The 23,974-nt window shown below is 34.1% G+C and overlaps 1 protein-coding gene across 1 annotated transcript in view; it reads right to left on the bottom strand.

Annotated features, from left to right (window-relative positions):
- Positions 1-19,842: 19,842 nt before the first annotated feature.
- The window catches only part of LOC110459824, an 8,410-nt gene continuing 4,278 nt past the window's right edge, over positions 19,843-23,974 (bottom strand). The window contains exons 2-3 of the mRNA XM_021512275.1: positions 21,731-21,877; positions 19,843-21,332 (exon numbers count right to left, since the gene is read on the bottom strand). Coding sequence (XP_021367950.1) covers positions 20,959-21,332; positions 21,731-21,877 — 521 coding nt within the window. The 3' untranslated portion in view covers positions 19,843-20,958. The remainder of the gene's footprint in view (positions 21,333-21,730; positions 21,878-23,974) is intronic.

Below are 23,974 nucleotides of genomic sequence, written 5' to 3'. Positions count from 1 at the left end.
AATTCACACATATACAATGGAGGTATACATATGCAGATTTAAAGGTTGTGAACATGTACCAATTTCGTGCAAGTGTTGACATTTACAGCCCAAGAGATATTTAACATTTCAAAATACTTCTAACATTTGAGTTCGTTTTTTGAAACTTCTACATTGTCAGTCGTTATATATTAAGCCTATATTTACAAGGTCTTTGTTGCTTAACATATCCTGCTTATCCGTAAAAGTTTTGTTACCAAAAGGTGGATGTTTTTGTCGCTAATTATGTATTCACTTAATGAACGAAAATATGCTTGCACGAACATTAAGACACAGTAGAAAATGCATAAATTTATAGCGTTATAATTTAAGCGAACATTTTCACACTGCAATCTGTGGAAGTCAAACTGCGGAAATGTCTATACTGAACTACAAAATACTTGGTACGACATATCCATGTTTAATACAATGTTGATGGTGTAACACTAGCTGGCAAGACGAATTGGCACTGAATTATAAAACAAACAGCCTCTGGTTCACAGATATTGTACTTTACATCAAGAAGGAAACACGGGCGAATGGTTCATCATCGGGGTCTGAAATGCAGCTCGGGAAAATGGTAATGGCGAGGGTGCACGAGGACGCAGTCTGAATGGGGACGGGATTCGGGAGCTTAGTGGTGGGTGCATCAGAGGTGATGGGCTGTGTCCTGTCATCGGTGTCACGTGGACAGTTGAAATAGGTGAAGATTGCAGCGCTATGGTGATGGACAATGTCGCTCCTAGAAGAATGGTGACTGCTGCTCCGCAAGCGACATAAAAGGACCAAGCAAGGTTAACATCAGTACCGACTGTCCATCGTGGAATCTTTTGATAGTGGATAGATTCATATGAAGCTGCGTATAGACATACAGCAATGGCCACCAACACATCTAGAACAACAATAAAACCATCATTGAAGCAGTTTGAGGCATGTCAGTTATCAAACACTTGTCTTTAAGGATTTGCAAACTCGACTGGTATTACAATAGTTTTTCGTGTACTAATTTTATTAATTGATTATTTCTTTGCTGACGATATCATAAAAATTCCCCAGTATTTTAAATACATATCACATCCTATTTCCCTTAATGGTTTATGTACGTGCATATCTACCGAACGACAGAATACCATGACCTCTTTACCGCCATTCATTATACCGTTTGGTCAATATTCTTTTGTAGACAAATAAGGACAATTTTCAAACTTCTGAGTAACATGATCCATAGCCATACGCTTTATTATATCCATGTGTACTGTTTTGTAGAGAAACTAAATCTGCTGTTTTGTACCTGATAAAACAGCCATGATGCCCGCTTTCTTTGTCCATTTGAATGCACGCTTTTTCTTCTGGAAAATAGCAGCCACACCCATAGTACAGCAACAAAGTCAAATATGGCGCCACTCACACACAAAGAACTTGTGATGAATATTATAACTGCAAAATAGAGGAGATGGTTTGAAAAGAAACATTTGTATATCCAGTACAATGTGTGCATGCCCTAAACAGTTTTCTTCTAAACTATTTAAATTATATTTGAATCAATGTCCGTTAATATACATTATTATATGATTGTTGCTAATTCCCAGCCCTGATTGGACGTCATGTGACGAGACGGTAAATATGTTACAGACCTCGTTCTATGAATAGAAAAGTGTTATGGACCTCGACCTATAAATAGAAAAGTGTTACAGACCGCGACCTATAAATAGAAAAGTGTTACAGACCGCTACTAAAAATAGACCTGGGTAATTTCCCAGACATCGATTAACAGCCAATTGCAATCAAATCATCTGTTCCAGACCTCGTTCTTTGAAAAGGAAAGTGTTACAGACCTCGACCTATACATAGGAAAGTGTTACAGACTTCGACCTACAAATAGAAAAGTGTTGCAGACCGCTACTAAAAAAAGGTCTAGGTAATTTCTAAGCCAGTCTGTAATTCTGTTACCAATCACACTACTGAATTCAACTACAAATGAATTATCTCATCAAATTCTGAGCTATGTGAATATTGATGATGTCGGTTGCGCAAACAATATTTACTTGAAATTAAATATCACATGAATTGAATCTGAAATTCAATTTTTGTGTATGCTATTTTGCATTTGCAGCCCTTCGCTCTGTGATTCCAAAATAGTCCATGCCATCCATAATCTCATTGTAAAATGTCATATAATAAAACAATTGTGGACTTCAGTTTCGGTCTATCGGCCTCTGTGAATATTGTTCAGACAAGGTCCGTAAATCAGGGATAGACCGAAACTGAAGTCCACAATTGTATATTGGAAGTTGTTACTGAACACGTTTGATGAGCTGACGAATCTTGCTGTGAATAAGGAACAGTTCTGTACTCTTCTACATGACACGATACGATGCTAATGAATAAAAAACGGCATATCATTAACAAGGAAGTATGTAGTCCAAACCATTGTTTGAGGTACCTTAAGTACGAGTAAACCTGTAAACAACAATATCAAAGTGATCAAACGTTTTAAAACAGTTAATGTAAAATGTTTGCTGTGCTCCTAAGTCGTAAGACACTTATTGTTATGCGAAATAAAAGGTTTGACAAAGTTTTGTTCCTCTATCAGGACATCGCCATGTAGAGAACAATAACATTGTTGTGATTACTACCAACACGTATCCTAAATGTACAGTTAGGTCAAGCTGTAATACGGCTACCTTTGTTGTATTGGAACATGCTGATAAAACTATCAGGGCATCATGCTTTATGGTGTTTTAGATTGAATGCACTCGAGGCCATAGAGTATCGTGTGGTTTATAGGGACCACGGAACCAAATCAAAAATAGACTGTGGGTCTTCCCCTTTTGGGCAGAAGATTCAATAGGAAGGTGAATGCCTCGGGGCCTGCTGGTTGGATATTTAGGTGGCAGAAGTTTCAAACGTTTTATGTGTGGGTTAAGCAATATATATAGATGTAATATGCATATTTTTTTTTTCCAAGTCTGTTTTGTGTCTGGGTGAGTTTATTAAGTGTGTAATTTGTTGCAAATTTTGGTCGATTTTTGGTGCCGATTTCAATACAAGATGGCGGCCCCCATATACAAAAAGTTCATATTGGCAGAATTTTTAAATATTTTATTTACAGTTGTGTGAGATGATATTCTTCAAAATGAGGGCAGGTAAACCAGTGTGGATATCCCCATTTAACCAGGACAGTGGTAAACGTTAACACAATCGTCTATGGAAAATAATTTGGTTCTGCGGTCCCTGTACACGACTCGGTTGTAAAATTGTACACTACAACAATAACGAATCAAATCAACAAACACGCATATCATTGTGCATTACCGCTAAAAGAGAGAATTTATCAGTTTACATTAAGCACATCTTAGTGTATGTTTTGATGTTCGTGAAATAATTCATGGAACATAACAATGATCTCGTTATAGAGATGGACTCGTTAAGATTACGACCATAGTAATTCAAACATCATATATGATTCCTTGATTATGCTAGATACACTTGAATGCAACATATTAATTTTTTGGTGAATATTTTTTTACCACATACACATTATATATTGGAATAAAAATAAAATAAAAGTATAATAAAAGATAACCTGTGTCCGAGCATGGACCAGTTCTATGAATTTGAAGTAATATATCATATTCTTCAAAGACCGTGTATGTTTCTTACTATGGACTAGTCAATTGGAATTGTTACTGATACAACCACACAGACTCTTGTAATGGCCTTTTTAGTATTATTTGATATTACCCTGCTTCCACATCTGTTATACGCACTATCAGAAGCACTCTTACGCTCTAAACTATAGATGTAATTGACTTAAACGGTCTGTTAATTGTATAAATTTTAACTTACAATGTAATTATAAAGAGCACACTCACGGGTGCATTGTGACAAGTCTAATATGGATTATTGTTACAAACGTATGTTCAGTCTAAAAAGCTAAAATATGTGAAAATACGTGGAAACGTATCGATTTTTCTATGGTCATTTCGGTAATTAGAGTAAAATTTGTATGAAATGCAGAAAGAAATGTAATGTACATTATGGGAGAATTACTCGCTCACAATTTCAAAAAGTACATAGGTGGATAAAACAGTTAACATAAATCATTTTAAAACACCTATTCTACAAAGTAAAATACTTAACCATATACATGTACCATAAAATAACTGTTCCGTGACCTGATCGGTCTAAAAACGGTAAAATAATCTATATACACTCAAACAATAGGTAACGTTGCGTTATTGTTGTTACAATGATAACGGACTGTCGTCATATCACTTCATAGATGTTAATGTTACTAACCGACTGTTAACTAATAACTTTTTTGTTGTTTAGAGTACTAGCGGACTATAGGAGTATAATTTTATAGTTGTTCAAACATTAACCCGCTGTTAACATATAAACAGTACTGAAGAACTTTTGTTAACTTATAGGTTCATTGTTATTGTCAGGACTAACACACTGTTAAATGTTATTTTATTGGTAGTATACAATACCAAAGGACTGTTTATTTATGACTTCATTGTTAGTGTCAGGACTAACCCACTGTTAACATATCATGTTTTGTTGTTTAAAGGGCTAATTAACTCATTAAGTTTTAAAGAACCCAATACAAAAACATACACAAAAATATATAAATAAAATGTAAAAAAAATCGTTTGTATGAGAAAAAGATCAAAGTATCTGGTTTAACTGATATGAGTTTTTAGAACGACAACGAAATATGTCATCCTTTTCCAGGAAATAAAAATAGGATCAGAAGTTATTTATATTGGTATTCATTTATAACCTAGTTTAATGAGAGTTATGAGACACTGTATATTTGTAAAACATTTTAACACAATGTTTCACCTTGTGGCTTATTGTATATATGTTATTATAATGCAGAATAGCACAATTGATGATAGCTAAACAATGGTTTATCGTTCGACATGACATAATACATCATTACACTTAACTATCACTTGCATTGTCTAATAACAAAAACCTGTTAACAATGTATCAAATATATAACTTAAATGATTGACAGTGGGTATTACAATATAATGGATTACAGTGACACAATTTGTAACAGTATGACATTATAGTATACAGAAACAATTTATTACAGTACGTCGATGTGTTATATTATGACAAAGTGTTATAGCATGATATTTCATTACAATATTGGACATGACATATTGTATTAGAGTAAGATAACATATCGCAGTATGACACAATGTATTGCAGAGTTACATTGGTCTTATGTATAACATCATGGCAATATTATATGACAATGTATATAAAAAAATGCGCAATGTATTTGTATGACAATATGGCATTAATTGCTTGGTTTCCGCTGCATACACATTGTTTTTCATATTTCTGTTAATGATATCATACTTACTAGGTGTATAATCCCGTTCACGGAACACGAAACATTGTACTTCCGATGCTTTCACGAGGAAACATATTTCCGAAAGTCCAATATACAGCGTCTTGTCCTCTGAATGACACCAGTGAGCAGATGCTACAATGGTTATCGTTAGTACAAACCCTATCACCAGCAGACAGGTGTCTGGCACGAGCTGTAAGCGTTCTTTTGTACATCCCATACCAAGGTCAAATACAATCTCCAAAAATCGACTCTTTGAATAACAATGTTAACAGTAACCAACGTTAGTAAGTTGTGATACCAACGTCAGTACTTAGTGATACCAACGTCAGTTAGTAATGATACCGACGTAAGTAAGTAGTGATACCAACGTCAGTAAGTATAGATACCAGCATCAGTAGGTAGTGATACCAACATCAGTAAGTAGTGATATCAACGTCAGTTAGTAATGATACGACGTAAGTAAGTAGTGATATCAACATCAGTAAGTAGTGATACCAATATCAGTAAGTAGTGATACCAACATCAGTAAGTAATGATATCAACATCAGTAGGTAGTGATACCAACGTCAGTACTTAGTGATACCAACGTCAGTGAGTTATGATACCGACGTAAGTAAGTAGTGATACCAACGTCAGTAAGTAGTGATACCAACATCAGTAAGTAGTGATACCAACGTCAGTACTTAATGATACCAACGTCAGTTAGTAATGATACCGACGTAAGTTAGTAGTGATACCAACGTCAGTAACAACGTCAGTAAGTATCAGTAAGTAGTGATACCAACGTCAGTAAGTAGTGATACCAACATCAGTAAGTAGTGATACCAACATCATTAAGTAGTGATATCAACATCAGTTATTAGTGATACCAACATCAGTAAGTAGTGATATTACCAACATTATGCAGTGATATCAACATCAGTTATTAGTGATACCAACGTCAGCAAGTAGTGATATCAACACCAGTATGGAGTGATCTCAACATCAGTAAGTAGTGATACCAACGTCAGTAAGTAGTGATATCAGCACCAGTATGGAGTGATATCAACATCAGTAAGTAGTGATACCAACATCAGTAAGTAGTGATACCAAAATCAGCAAGTAATGATATCAACATCAGTAAGTAGTGATACCAACATCAGTAAGTACTGATATAAACATCAGTAAGTAGTGATACCAACATCAGTAAGTAGTGATATCAACATCAGTAATTAGTGATACAAACATCAGTACGTAGTGATATCAACATCAGTAATTAGTGATACCAACATCAGTAAGTAGTGATACCAACATCATTAAGAAGTAATACCAACATCAATAAGTAGTGATGTCAACATCAGTAATTAGTTATACCAACATCAGTAATTAGTTATACCAACATCAGTAAGTAGTGATATCAACATCAGAAAGTAGTGATACCAACGTTAGTAAGTAGTGATACCAACGTTAGTAAGTAGTGATACCAACGTCAGTAAGGAGTGATTCCAACGTTAGTAATTAGTGATATCAACATCAGTAAGGAGTGATATCAACATCAGTAAGTAGTGATACCAACATTCGGTAAGTAATGATACCAACGATACCAACATCAGTTTGTAGTGATACCAACGTTAGTAAGTAGTGATACTAACATCAGTAAGTAGTAATATCAACATCAGTAACTAGTGATACCAACGTCAGTAATTAGTGATACCAAAATCAGTAAGTAATGATACCAACATCAGTAAGTAGTGATATCAACATCAGAAAGTAGTGATACCAACGTTAGTAAGTAGTGATACCAACATCAGTAATTAGTTATACCAACATCAGTAAGTAGTGATATCAACATCAGAAAGTAGTGATACCAACGTTAGTAAGTAGTGATACCAACATCAGTAATTAGTTATACCAACATCAGTAATTAGTGATACCAACGTCAGTAAGTAGTGATACCAACGTTAGTAAGTAGTGATACCAACGTCAGTAAGGAGTGATTCCAACGTTAGTAATTAGTGATATCAACATCAGTAAGGAGTGATATCAACATCAGTAAGTAGTCATCAGTAAGTAGTGATATCAACATCATTAAGTAGTGATACCAACATCAGTAAGTAATGTTACCAACATCAGTAAGGAGTGATACCAACATCAGTAAGTAGTAATACCAACATCAGTAAGTAGTGATACCAACATCAGTCAGTAGTGATACCAACGTCAGTAATTAGTGATACTAACATCAGTAAGTTGTGATATCAACATCAGTAAGTAGTCATACCAACATCAGTAAGTAGTGATACCAACATCATTAAGAAGTAATACCAACATCAATAAGTAGTGATGTCAACATCAGTAATTAGTTATACCAACATCAGTAAGTAGTGATATCAACATCAGAAAGTAGTGATACCAACGTTAGTAAGTAGTGATACCAACGTCAGTAAGGAGTGATTCCAACGTTAGTAATTAGTGATATCAACATCAGTAAGGAGTGATATCAACATCAGTAAGTAATGATATCAACATAAGTAAGTTATGATACCAACATAAGTAAGTAATGATACCAACATCAGTAAGTAATGATATCAACATAAGTAAGTTATGATACCAACATAAGTAAGTAATGATACCAACATCAGTAAGTAATGATATCAACAACAGTAAGGAGTGATACCAACATCTAGTGATATCAACATCAGTAAGTAATGATACCAACGTTAGTAAGTAGTGATACCAACGTCAGTAAGGAGTGATTCCAACGTTAGTAATTAGTGATATCAACATCAGTAAGGAGTGATATCAACATCAGTAAGTAATGATATCAACATAAGTAAGTTATGATACCAACATAAGTAAGTAATGATACCAACATCAGTAAGTAATGATATCAACAACAGTAAGGAGTGATACCAACATCTAGTGATATCAACATCAGTAAGTAATGATACCAACGTTAGTAAGTAGTGATACCAACGTCAGTAAGGAGTGATTCCAACGTTAGTAATTAGTGATATCAACATCAGTAAGGAGTGATATCAACATCAGTAAGTAGTGATACCAACGTCAGTAATTAGTGGTACCAACGTCAGTTAGTAATGATACCGACGTAAGTAAGTAGTGATACCAACGTCAGTAAGTAGTGATACCAACTTCAATAAGTAGTGATACCAACATCAGTAAGTAGTGGTATCAACATCATTAAGTAGTGATACCAACATCAGTAAGTAGTCGTGTCAACAGCAGTAATTTGTTATACCAACATCATTAAGTAGTTATACCAACATCAGTAATTAGTGATACCAACGTCAGTAAGTAGTGATACCAACTTCAATAAGTAGTGATACCAACATCAGTAAGTAGTGGTTTCAACAGCAGTAATTTGTTATACCAACATCATTAAGTAGTGATACCAACATCAGTAAGTAATGTACCAACATCAGTAAGGAGTGATACCAACATCAGTAAGTAGTAATACCAACATCAGTAAGTAGTGATACCAACATCATTAAATAGTGATATCAACATCAGTAAGTAGTGATACCAACGTTAGTAAGTAGTGATACTAACATCAGTAAGTAGTAATATCAACATCAGTAACTAGTGATACCAACGTCAGTAATTAGTGATACCAACGTCAGTTAGTAATGATACCGACGTGAGTAAGTAGTGATATCAACGTCAGTAAGTAGTGATACCAACGTTAGTTAGTAGTGATGCCAACGTCAGTAAGTAGTTATATCAACATCAATAAGTAGAGATACCAACATCATTAAGTAGTGATATCAACATCATTAAGAAGTGATACCAACATCAGTAAGTAGTGATGTCAACAATAGTAAGTAGTAATACCAACATCAGTAAGTAGTTATACCAACATCAGTAAGTAATGATACCAACATCAGTAAGTAGTGATACCAACATCAGTAAATAGTGATATCAACATCAGTAAGTAGTGATACCATAATCAGTAAGTAATGATACCAACATAAGTAAGTAATGATACCATCATCAGTAAGTAATGATATCAACATAAGTAAGTAATGATGCCAACATCAGTAAGGAGTGATACCAACATCAGTAAGTAATGATATCAACATAAGTAAGTAATGATACCAACATAAGTAAGTAATGATACCAACATCAGTAAGGAGTGATACCAACATCAGTTGGTGATTATATCAACATAAGTAAGTAATGATACCAACATAAGTAAGTAATGATACCAACATCAGTAAGTAGTGATACCAACATCAGTTGGTGATTATATCAACATAAGTAAGTAATGATACCAACATAAGTAAGTAATGATACCAACATCAGTAAGTAATGATACCAACATCAGTAAGTAATGATATCAACAACAGTAAGGAGTGATACCAACATCAGTAAGTGATGATATCAACATAAGTAAGTAATGATACCAACATAAGTAAGTAATGATACCAACATCAGTAAGTAATGATACCAACATAAGTAAGTAATGATACATGTACCAACATCAGTTAGTAATGATACCAACATCAGTAAGTAATGATACCAACATCAGTAAGTAATGATACCAACATCAATAAGGATTGATATCAACATCAGTAAGTAGTGATGTCAACATTAGTAAGTAGTGATATCAACATCAGTAAGTAGTGATACCAACATCATTATGTAGTGATACGAAACATCAGTAAGTAGTGATACCAACACCAGTAAGTAATGATACCATCATCATTAAGTAGTGATACGAAACGTCAGTAAGAAATGATACCAACATCAGTAAGGAGTGATATCAACATCAGTAAGTAATGATATCAACATAAGTAAGTAATGATACAAACATCAGTAAGTAATGATACCAACATCAGTAAGTAATGATATCAACATAAGTAAGTAATGATACAAACATCAGTAAGTAATGATACCAACATCAATAAGGAGGGATATCAACATCAGTAAGTAGTGATGTCAACATCAGTAATTTGTTATACCAATTTCATTATGTAGTGATACGAAACATCAGTAAGTAGTGATACCAACGTCAGTAAGTAGTGATATCAACATCAGTAAGTAGTGATATCAACATCATTAAGTACCAACATCAGTTAGTAATGATACCAACATCAGTAAGTAATGATACCAACATCAATAAGGAGGGATATCAACATCAGTAAGTAGTGATGTCAACATCAGTAATTTGTTATACCAATTTCATTATGTAGTGATACGAAACATCAGTAAGTAGTGATACCAACGTCAGTAATTAGTGATACCAACATCAGTAAGTAGTTATACCAACATCAGTAAGTAGTGATAACAACATCAGTAAGTAGTGATACCAACATCAGTTTGTAGTGATACCAATGTTAGTAAGTAGTGATACTAGCATCAGCAAGTAGTAATATCAACATCAGTAACTAGTGATACCAACGTCAGTAATTAGTGATACCAACATCAGTAAGTAATCATACCAACATCAATAAGGAGGAATATCAACATCAGTAAGTAGTGATGTCAACATTAGTAAGTAGTTATCCCAACATCAGTAAGTAGTTATGCCAACATCAGTAAGGAGTGATATCAACATCATTAAGTAGTGATACCAACATCAGTAAGAAGTGATGTCAACATTAGTAAGTAGTTATACCAACATCAGTAAGTAGTTATACCAACATCAGTAAGGAGTGATATCAACATCAGTAAGTAGTGATACCAACATCAGTAAGTAATGATACCGTCGTTAGTAAGTAGTGATACCAACATCATTAAGTAGTGATACCAACATCACTTCTTACTGATGTTGGTATCACTACTTACTGATGTTGGTATCATTACTTACTGATGTTGGCATCATTACTTAGTGATGTTGGTACATGTAAAATTACTTACTTATGTTGGTATCATTACTTACTAACGTTGTTATCACTATTTACTAAAGTTGGTATCACTACTTAGTGATGTTGGTATCACTACTTACTAACGACGGCATCATTACTTACTGATGTTGGTACATGTAAAATTACTTACTTATGTTAGTATCATTACTTACTGATGTTGGTAATGATACCAACATCAGTAAGTAATGATATCAACAACAGTCAGGAGTGATACCAACATCAGTAAGTAATGATATCAACATAAGTAAGTAATGATTCCAACATCAGTAAGTAATGATACCAACATAAGTAAGTAATTTTACATGTACCAACATCAGTAAGTAATGATGCCAACATCAGTAAGTAATGATACCAACATCAATAAGGAGTGATATCAACATCAGTAAGTAGTGATGTCAACCTCAGTAAGTAGTGATACCAACATCAGTAAGTAATGATACCATCATCATTAAGTAGTGATACGAAACGTCAGTAAGTAATGATACCAACATCAGTAAGTAGTGATACCAACATCAGTAAGTAGTGATACCATCATCATTAAGTAGTGATACGAAACGTCAGTAAGTAATGATACCGACATTAGTAAGTAATGATACCAACATCAGAAAGTAGTGATATCAACGTTAGTAAGTAGTGATTCCAACGTTAGTAATTAATGATACCAACGTCAGAAAGTAGTGATATAAACATCAGTAAGTAGTGATATCAACATCAGTAAGTAGTGATAACAACATCAGTAAGTAGTGATACCAACGTCAGTAAGTAGTGATATCAACGTTAGTAAGTAGTGATACCAACGTCAGTAAGGAGTGATTCCAACGTTAGTAATTAGTGATATCAACATCAGTAAGGAGTGATATCAACATCAGTAAGTAGTGATACCAACATTCGGTAAGTAATGATACCAACATCAGTAAGTTATGATACCAACATCAGTAAGTAGTGATATCAACATCATTAAGTAGTGATACCAACGTTAGTAAGTAGTGATACCAACATCAGTAAGTAGTGATATCAACATCAGTAAGTAGTGATACCAACATCAGTAAGTAGTGATGTTAACATTAGTAAGTAGTGATACCAACGTCAATAAGTAGTGATACCAACAATAGTACAAAATTGATAAATAGCATATTTGGAAATAGTTCACAAATGTTTGGAAAAAAAGCTTCATTCACCGTGGCTACCTAAGGCACTGCAAGTACGGATGTTTACTTAAGGCACTGTAAGTACGAACGTTTACTTAAGGCGCTGTTAGTACGAATGTTTACTTAAGGCACTGTAAGATGGAATGTTTAGTTAAGGCACTGTAAGATGGAATGTTTTCTTAAGGCGCTGTAAGTACGGACGTTTACTTAAGTACGAATGCAGCAATGAATAGATGACATTACGAGGGTATGGTAATATCAAAAGTCTTCCCTCATATCAACAAATGATGCATTCTATCAAGGGGATAGTAAACAAACATGTTCATATCCTCATTTTAACACACTTTATTTAATGCTACATTCAATTATAGAAAATATAATAGCTTATTAAGTTACTCTCTGAATTTGTTATCACATTCCCCCTGGTATGTCACTCAAAACCTAATGAGGAAGACAGTTTCAAAAGTCGATAATTGGGTACACCCATTCTATGTCGTTCTCGATCTGTTTGATGGCGAGATTTTTTATTTTTTTTGGATAATTCGTCAATGGCCAGTTATCAACGGTNGGGGGGGGGGGGGGGGGGGGGGGGCATATAGGGTTACCCATGTCCGTCACGTCCCGTCGCGTCCCGTCCCGATTCAATGTAAACACGGAGCAACTTCATTATTTGACAGAATTTTGGGAACCTTTATACAAAGGTACAACCCTCCATAAAATAGGTGGGGGTGGGGAGCATATATTGTTTTCCATGTCCGTCCAGTCGCGTCGCGTCACGTCCCGTTCCGATTCAATTTAAACACTTAGCAACTTCATTTTTTCACGGATTTTGGTCAAACTTTATATAAAGGTCAAATATGGGTATATCTCTGACATCCTTGTGTTTCAGGGTTCCAAGGTCAAGGCCAAGGTCACTGTTGCTTTATATAGAAATCATCAACGGATTCAATTTAAACACTTAGCAACTTCATTCTTTCATGGATTTTTGTAAAACTTTATACAAAGATCAATTATGAGCATACCTCGGACATTGTTGTGTTTCATGGTTCCAAGGTCAAGGCCAAGGTCACTGTTGCTATATACATCAACTTTAAGTGTAGTAACTTTTGTGTTTGCATGTTTCAGGGTATCAAGATCAAAGTGGTTGTAACGTAGAAAACTGAAACTAATTTCACATGGCAGCAGGGGCATTTATGGCTAACAGACATCTTCTAGTCTACTTAAAATTCGAAGTAAGATTGGCCATATTCTTATGAGTCCATGCCAGTATACATTACAAGCAGAGCATGTCGACATCGCCTATTGTTTTCTGTGAAGAAATGTTTTAATGTGTGGGACTCTTGCAATACTACGAATTTGAGATACTTCATTGTGGTTAAGAACTTATCAACAGACTGATCGGATTTAAGTTTCAATAAAAAGTCAAGATACTTGAAACGAATATTTACCATTCATCCATTCAATAGATAAAGCCAATATTTCATAACATTTTGTCTATTCTGTCCCTTATTAAGATTGTATTATGCTTATTTTATGTCGGTACTAGAAGATGTATATTGCATATTCTCTGTGCCAAGGTTAGGTGGTATAATTATAGATTATCCCACTGTGTTTTCAGAGTTTGTCGTGAGAACAATTGTTTCATCGCGAGCACGTGGATAAAATCGAGAGGCCAGCGCAGGTAGAATCGAGATTTTTATCAACGTGCTAGCGATGAGAAAAATATTCGAGCGACGAACCCTGAAAACATCGTGTGATAAACTGTTTATCATCTATTTACTACTACCTTATATATTTCTCCATTCATAAAAAGTCAACTAAACACTGTATTTTCCAAATGACTTTTAGATTCAATGGTCATCGATCTCAAAACCTCGGTCTGTGACAAACGTAAAATAATAGAATATTTGCGTGATGGAATACCATGAACCTTAAAACTGTGTGGAAATAATACTTGTAAAACAATCTTATCGTCATTGGCTTTTTTATATGCACATTAACGGTTTAAAATTGTGTTGTTATTCACTACTGGAAGCATATCCCATAAAAATCCCATGAAATTCCTGTGAAAACCCCATTAAAAAGCCTGGATGCCATTAATAAGGCCATGATATTTCGTCGAAGTTTTTTTCATGGGCTTGCCTAAATGCCATGAATATATTTTTCATGGCCTTGAATACCCCATGAATCACACATACATCTCCTTAAATTTCAATGAATATAGTTGTCTGATACGAGTGTCAAGAACCATGGCCATGATTTCTCGTCGCAAAAAATAATCATGGTCATAGTATGGCCCTGAAAAAATGAAATCATGGCCATGAATTCCGATGGTGTATTTCATGGCTTTGAAATTTGGAAAACCACTGCCATTAAAATTAGTTGCTCTAAAAGTGTCCGAGATACCAGATAGTTCAAGGCCACGAAGAAAAATATCATGGCGTCCAAGTAAAGACATGAAGAATTCATGGCCATGAAAAAGTAATTCCACAGCTTCTAGTAAAGATCATAAATTCATGGCCATGAATTTTTCAACAAAGGCCATGATATCTATATATATATCATCATAGAAATTTTTAATATAGTGTTCACCATGCATGTTCATGGCCATGAATATTTACAGAATTAATTAGGGTATATCATGGTATATATATATGTTGGAACGATTTATCATATCACAACACGAGTGTACATTTGGCACATCACGATAAATGTACTTCGTAAATACGAGAAAATATATGCTGAAAACTGCTGAACTGTTCAGGATAATGCTGAAAAATGCTGAACTGTTCTGTTAAATTTTTAAGCCGTTATTGTTTTCGATAATAAAAGAAATGAGAATTTAATGCTCATGAAACTAATTTTTATGATCATTAAATTAATTTTCTTTATTTTTAATGATCATTTATTAACTGAAACAAGTGTAGTTAGAAGAAAGTTGATGGTCAATAACTATAACATCAGTTTCCATGATCAAACCTTCGAATCTAATATACTAAGTTAATAAAGTCCGAGAGATCCGAGTAAATACTATGTGGATGACTCCCGAGTGTTACCGAAAAGATAAACAAATATGGCTGCCGTAGAAGACGAACCGCTATGTCCAAGACAAACTTTCGACTCTAATGGGCTATAAAAGATTAGACAGTATGATAAAATGGAATACACATGACAGGTATGATGTTATATCAACACGCTGAACAATCGTTTTGAGTATAAACATGTGTTTCCCGTAAAAATACAGATTACATCTAGCGGTGGACTTGTCGTCTGCTGATACACATTGATTGGTTCAATATGCAGTCTTCACCTCGCATTTAAACACTTATATCGTTAATTTACAGACTAACAACATAATACTACGACCTTATTTGGATGGAATACTTGTATCATGTTACAATTTGATGAAATACAACAATATGAGATAATTTACACCCGAATTCCCGTATAAGAGTACAGATGGTCGGTGTTCATATCGGACTATGTAAGCTACACACTTCAACATCTCACATTATGATTTAAAACAACATCTCACATTATGATTTAAAACAGCATACGTATGGGATGACACAATCTCATAAAATATAACAATCTCAAAGTATTCAATGTGAAATTCGTGTATAATAATGGAACAATAATACTAATTACTATCACTTTCTAAAGTTCCACAGCTACATGTACAAGACATGATCACACAAATATAGATATACTTCATTCACTCACCATATGTAACTAGTGATCATAGGTTTGTGTAATTCTTGCCTTCTTAAGTTTTATGTACTTTAAATCATGATCTAGATCTGCATCAATAATGGAGACATTCAGATTGTAATAAACAGCATCATGACAACACACACAAATATTTGTATCTAATTTTGATGATTGACAAGTTTGCATTTTTGGATTCTCGGGTGAAGGTCAGACAGTGTCATCCTTTTTAAATTACTAAAATAGAAAGATTTTGTGACAGAAAGCAGGAGGGCATTCATGTCGTTCTAACTTCTAAATTTATTTTTATTATTTGAAGACGATATATATATAAAAAAAAATCACTTAGAAAACGGCTTAAATGGACTAAAGTTACCCATCACTACAGTCAGTAATTGCCCTAAATTTATCTAACAATAATTTGAGAAACAAGACATTTTTTTTTTTTTTGTTCCTAGTGTTGAAGTGTATGTTGTATTGTTTAGCAAACAGTGATTAAGAAGCATTGTTGAAATGTCCCGGAACTTGCTTAATGTTGTTTGGCTAGAAATCACAGTAAGGTTTGCTTATGCATATAGCAGTTGGCTTTGCTGAAACATTTCTGAATTGTTCCTGAAATCTTACGGCAATATCTGATGATGAAACCCAATGATTATTGACTTTCGATTCAATTTTCATTCACACACAAAATAGCATAAAATGATAAAATGTAATTTTGTTTGCTGGTTTATATTTTAGTGGTTAAACACAACTTTATAAAGACGAGATCGACACACGAAGGAACATCTGATCTTACCTGTGTAAATGGAGGTGGTTCATGTTCTCGTTCCTCTCCTTGTTTTTGTTCAAATCCGGAAAGTACTCTGATAATATTTTAACTGTTTAAACATGCAGCCTAGCTTTATATATGCCTGTATTATTTATGAGTTTCATTTTTCGTGGTGGAGCATAATTTTTCATGGCCATGAAATTATATGTAGTTTTAATCCGTGTATTTTTCATGGTAGGATTTTTTTTATTTTCATGGCCATGAAAATTGCAAAAAAAGACCTTTTTCATGGCAAAAAAATCATGGGCCATGAATTCGGTCATGTTTCAGGGGGGGTTTCATGGCCATGATTTTTTTCATGGCCATGATAATTTCTATCCTAGAATTTTCATGCTGAATTCATGGCCATGAATTTTGATGTTTCATGGGCCATGAATTTTTATGTTTCATGGGCCATGAATTTCCTTGACACACACATTCATGGCCTTTTTTCATGGCTTTGAATTTCTGTTTTTTCATGGCTGAAAAAATATATTCATGGTAATTTAATGGGGTTTAACAAAAATAAGGGCCCTTAAAAAGGTCGTGTTTCATGGGCTTTTTCGTGGCTTTTTCATGGCAATCATCTCATGGTAATTTCATGGCTTTTTCATGGCCATATGTACAGTAGTGATTCTCACAAGATTGTTTAGTAACTTTATATTGGTTTGTTTATGAGGAACTATGTCTTTTCCTATACATCAGTATTTGTGTGAGATAACCATCAATATTATAAGATTCGAGTCGGTTTTTTGAAGTATTAATGCTGAGTACTGTGAAATCAGGTACTTTTGTGGGGCAAACTTTCGTGGTTTCCCAACAAAACACCATTTCGTGGGTACATGATCGAGAATTACGCGTACTTACCCAAACGTATAAATGTTTTATATCAAACTTGTAATTACTTCATGAGTTTTTGGACGACGATAACCCATAAAATCATCGAATAAAAATAAAACCCATGAAAAAAAGTGATTGTACAGTAAATAATTACAGATATTTCAATATAAACAGTGAATTTGATTCCATGAACTGTGATATACCTAACGTGGGTTGTATTTTATACAATAACAGTACCACCGTAAACTTATATATACTGTTGTAAATGAACTGTTTTGATCTCGTCTGAATTATTATGATGCTATTGTTACTGATTCATATACGTAATCGCGTCATGGGGCGTTTTCGTACGTATGGAAAATTCCCTGCCCCAGTAATAACTTTTCCAATTTTTTGTTTCTTTTCTGTCATAAAACTTCAGCCTCAAGCTCTAGTCTACATTTTATATTCAAGCAATAATGCACTGAACTTATAACGAAAAGTTTCTCATTCATGTAGATCAATTAATTTTATAAAGTGGTACATTGTATGTTATGCGCGTATCACACATAATACGGACATTTCGTGCATGGAGTGGCACATTAACAAGTTGTTGAGGAAGCCACTATAGCTATTTGTATTAAATACAAATTTTGTGAACTGGAGAGCTGAGTTGAGATAATTGACATTTTCTTCCCTTTAAAGCTTTGCATATTCAACATCATTTAACTAACTTCATAAACTATCGAATAATCGCCAATTTGACAAAAATAGTGTGCATGAATAAATTTCATTATATATATACAGGTATATTTATGTTGTCAGGCGATAGACACATTTTGTAAAAGACTAAATACTCACTGTCTGTCCATATTTGACTTTTTTGTTTTTATTCAACTAGATTATTCAGCTTTATCAATTATCAATTAATTATCCTTTATTTATTGCAGTGGCTGTCAACACAAGTTTACTTGTGTAAATGTAAATATAGTTTTATAAATCTAAATATAATTAAGTGATTTGTAAATATTTTTAATGAGTTTATGTATAAATGTATAAAGCCTAATGTTACATTTAAAGTATCATGGTTTGATCAATCAATTTGTTTGTAATGAAACTTTTGCTTTCATTTGAAGATCGTACTCGGGGCACAAATCTATTTTTATTAACAGAAGAAATCCGTGCTGTTATTTTTGTATTGATTTTGTTGCGAATGCAAGGGAACCTATAGTGTGGACATTTTGCATATGAAATGTGACTAGTATTTATCAATAACAGTATTGTGTGTTGTTTAATGAATAATTGACCACCAGAGTATTATTTGTATACGCCTGTTATTTTTATAGAGGTTCACCAACGAGCTATGGTTGTTATCGAATTGACTCTCTGACGTTGATTAATTTCCATTTTTTTTAAATGAACATTAGTGAGTGAATTTAATAATAACCAACGTTAATAAGTCAAAACAATTGTTTGTCCCATATTTTTCTTTTTTAATTATAACATGTTTGTTTGGATTGTATAAGTGATCTGTCAGTCGTACTCTTTCGACTGTTCAGAGCTGTAATGCAATTTCATTAATCTGATAAATATAGAAAATTACAATTTCTGTACCATACAATATTTTATTTCACAATCAATCCATTTTTATCAGTAACAATTACGACAATAAAATAAATAAGAATGTTTTAAAGCGTCCTTCCTTACGAGAAACTACTTAATTGCCCTTAGTTACATGAGCGTAGTTCACTCACTGACACAAAACTTAAAAAGACCGGAGAAGTGACCGAGAAGAGACTCCATTGCTGTCGACTGCAATGTGATATCTCCCGCTCAACTAACGTAACGCTTTAAGTGTTTCCCAGGATTTGGTCCGTTACTACTATACAGGCTTAGAGAAAGTTACCCACCGCTATGTGTAAACATTCGTGTTAGCACCCTGCTACTGTATTTAATGTATTGTATTCCGTCTTTGCGTATTGCAGAGTTATCTTCTCTTGGGAGCAGGTATTGAATGTTACGTCATTGGTTTGTGCGAGAAATTACGTCGTTTTCTCAAAAATTGATGACGTAACGCTCACAAACAAGTGACGTAACAATCAATACCTGCTCCCAAGATAAGATCACTCTGCAATACGCAAAGACGGAATAGCAGTTAAGTAACACGTTATTAGTGGATAAAAATATATTATTTGCTTTCTCAAGTTTTTACTCCAGACACATGACAGATGAAGTCGCTTATAATTCGTAAGTGCAACGAAAGAGAAATTTTCTAAATGAAACAAAATCGTCATGGTTGAATTAAATGTGTTACTGATATTCCTACTCAGGTCGGGGGCTAGGGCAAAGTCGTCCTTAGGTAACTGTGTGGGTGCTTCTTATATCTTTTCTGTTACGATAATCATCTTAACCATGTTAAACTTTGTTCAAGCTGCTACATGATGAAGTATGGAAATCAGACAATAAAATTCCTTCTAAATAATTGTCTGTATGACTTGTTTTATTGCTCTTGTTTAACTTTTTAATGTGCTATATCAGGATACATTCAGATTTCCTAACAACGATTTGACTGCTGTAGTTTTCTGACATATCTAGTTATTAAATACAGAAAATATACGGGGTTTGTTCACATCTCAAAAACTGGGACGTGTAGTTTATCATTATGTTTGTTTAAAAAATGCATTTCAATTCACACATATACAACACATACGCAGATTTAAAGGTTGTGAACATGTACCAATTTCGTGCAAGTGTTGACATTCACAGCCCAAGAGATATTTAACACTTCAAAATACTTCTAACATTTGAGTTCGTTTTTTGAAACTTCTACATTGTCAGTCGTTATATATTAAGTCTGTATTTACAAGGTCTTTGTTCCTTAACATATCCTGCTTATCTGTTACAGTTTTGTTACCAAAAGGTGGATGTTGTTTTCGCTAATTATGTATTCACTTAATGAACGAAAATATGCTTGCACGAACATTAATACACAGTAGAAAATGCATAAATGTATAGCGTTATAATTTAAGCGAACATTTTCACACTGCAATCTGTGGAAGTCAAACTGCGAAAATGTCTATACTGAACTACAAAATACTTGGTATGACATATCCATGTTTAATACAATGTTGATGGTGTAACACTAGCTGGCAAGACGAATTGGCACTGAATTATACAACAAACAGCCTCTGGTACACACAGATATCGTACTTTACGTCAAGAAGGAAACACGGGCGAATGGTTCATCCTCGGGGTCTGAAATGCAGCTCGGGAAAATGGTAATGGCGAGGGTGCACGAGGACGCAGTCTGAATGGGGATGGGATTCGGGAGCTTGGTGGTGGGTGCATCAGAGGTGATGGGCTGTGTCCTGTCATCGGTGTCACGTGGACAGTTGAAATAGGTGAAGATTGCAGCGCTATGGAGATGGATAATGTCGCTCCTAGAAGAATGGTGACTGCTGCTCCACAGGCGACATAAAAGGACCAAGCAAGGTTAACATCAGTCCCGACTGTCCATCGTGGAATCTTTTGATAGTGGATAGATTCATATGAAGCTGCGTATAGACATACAGCAATGGCCACCAACACATCTAGAACAACAATAAAACCATCATTGAAGCAGTTTGAGGCATGTCAGTTATCAAACACTTGTCTTTAAGGATGTGCAAACTCGACTGGTATTACAATAGTTTTCGTGTATTAATTTTATTAATTGATTATTTCTTTGCTGACGATATCACAAAAATTCCCCAGTATTTTAAATACATCTCACATCCTATTTCCCTTAATGGTTTATGTACGTGCATATCTGCCGAACGACAGAATACCATGACCTCTTTATCGCCATTCATTATACCATTTGGTCAATATTCTTTTGAAGACAAATAAGGACAATTTTCAAACTTCTGAGGAACATTATCCATAGCTATACGCTTTATTATATCCATGTGTACTGTTTTGTAGAGAAACTAAATCTTCTGTTTTGTACCTGATAAAACAGCCATGATGCCTGCTTTCTTTGTCCATTTGAATGCACGCTTTTTCTTCTGGAAAATAGCAGCCACACCCCATAGTACAGCAACAAAGTCAAATATGGCGCCAATCACACACAAAGCACTTGTGATGAATATTATAACTGTAAAATAGAGGAGATGGATTGAAAAGAAACATTTGCATATCCAGTACCTTGTGTGCATGCCCTAAACATCTTTCTTCTAAACTATTTAAATTATATTTGAATCAATGTCCGTTAATATACATTGGAAGTGGTTACTGAATGCCGATGATACTGTAACACGTTTGATGAGCTGACGAATCTTATTGTGAATAACGAACAGTTCTGTACTCTTCTATATGACACGATACGATGCTAATGAATAAAAAACGACATATCATTAACAAGGAAGTATGTAGTCCAAACCATTGTTTGAGGTACCTTAAGTACGAGTAAACCTGTAAACAACAACATCAAAGTGATCAAACGTTTTAAAACAGTTGATGTAAAATGTTTGCTGTGCTCCTAAGTCGTAAGACACTTATTGTTATGCAAAATAAAAGGCTTGACAAAGTTTTGTTCCTCTATCAGGACATCGCCATGCAGAGAACAATACCATTTCAAGTGTAGGTGATTACTACCAACACGTATCCTAAATGTACAGTTAGGTCAAGCTGTAATACGGCTACCTTTGTTGTATTGGAACATGCTGATAAAACTATCAGGGCATCATGCTTTATGGTGTTTCAGATTGAATGCACTCGAGGCCATAGAGTATCGTGCGCTTTGTACACGACTCGGTTGTAAAATTTTACACTACAACATTAACGAATCAATCAACAAACACGCATATCATTGTGCATTTCCGCTAAATGCCAATTGTGAATGGCTTTAGTCTAGAGTGTCGGTGAACTTCAGGGTTTACTTTAACATTAAAGCATACGATTTATTACCGAACTGAAGTAACTTTTGTACACGGCCCCGGGCGTGTTTAAGGATGAACGAAACTTGCTCGTGTCATCAGATATAGACAGTAACTACATACGTTGTTAAAAAGGTTTATAACAAACTTCAAGAGAGAATATATCAGTTTACATTAAGGATGTACTCTTCTGAGGTTTCAGTCACGTTCAAGTCTCGTTTTGATCTGGTGTAACGGGTTTTTGTAATATTTAACAAATTATGATAGGTATAATAGCAATCACACATCTGAAAAACATGTAAAAAAACTAGATGTCTGTTGTGTGTAGAACATTTTTTACAAGAATGTTTAAAAAATGACCAATTTGACACTAGATTGATCACTAAATTGTCATTGTGTCACCATTTTAAATTGTAGCAGGTTCAATTTTGCTGTACAACTTTATAATGTTCAATATGATTAAAATGATATGCAAAAAAATGGAAAGTTATATATTATTGATTTTTTTTTACATATTAGGGTAACTGAAGCACTTTTGATTTTTGACCCCGAAAAAGGTGAAATGTAACACAAATAATAATGGGACAAAAAAAGAAGCACACCGACCCTCCATTTTTGTGGCTGTTTTAGAAAGAACACATTTTCTTTTGATTCATTGAATACTAAAAAAAAGTTTAATACAGTTTCTTTTTATATCAAGCGTTTAATCTGCAAAAAATGGTGAAAAATGTGCATTTTTTTTATTAAAAAATAAGGGGTAGGGGTAACTAAAATCGCATATCTGAGTAAAATAAATAAGAATAGGAAATTTTACTTTCATAGTTTCAAAGAAAATAATATTTTTATCAATTCTACAAACATTCATGCATATCTGATAACACACTTGGAAGAAATTGTATGAATTTGTTCTACAAATGGTCAAAACCCATTGTGATTGTGACAAAAAATCATGTTTCCATCGCGCCATTTGGCTGTTTTATGGAAGAAACAATCTCAAAAATGCCATTTTCGATGATAACATTTTAGACACAAAAACTGTGTTTTTTAGAGAATACACCCTTTTATGGGCGTTGGATGCAAACCAATTTTTATCCTATTAAACAGTACGTAATATGCTATTGATGAGAGGAAAAATCATCAAAATGTAAGTGGTGGAACATTTTCAAATGTTGGGTTGAATTAGCCTATGGTTGAATTGCCGATTTTCGACTTTCTTTAGATAATTAACAAAAAAACGAGAGTATTTGCTCGGTATGTTGAGAATATGTACACAGATATGAAAAAAAGTGAGAGAAACACTTTTTCATAAAAAAAAT

Source organism: Mizuhopecten yessoensis, unplaced genomic scaffold (assembly GCF_002113885.1).
Source record: "Mizuhopecten yessoensis strain PY_sf001 unplaced genomic scaffold, ASM211388v2 scaffold10227, whole genome shotgun sequence".
NCBI classification, from domain to species: Eukaryota; Metazoa; Mollusca; class Bivalvia; order Pectinida; family Pectinidae; genus Mizuhopecten; species Mizuhopecten yessoensis.
The sequence above is the reverse complement of the archived record's forward strand: the minus strand, read 5'-3'. Positions and strand labels throughout refer to the sequence as shown.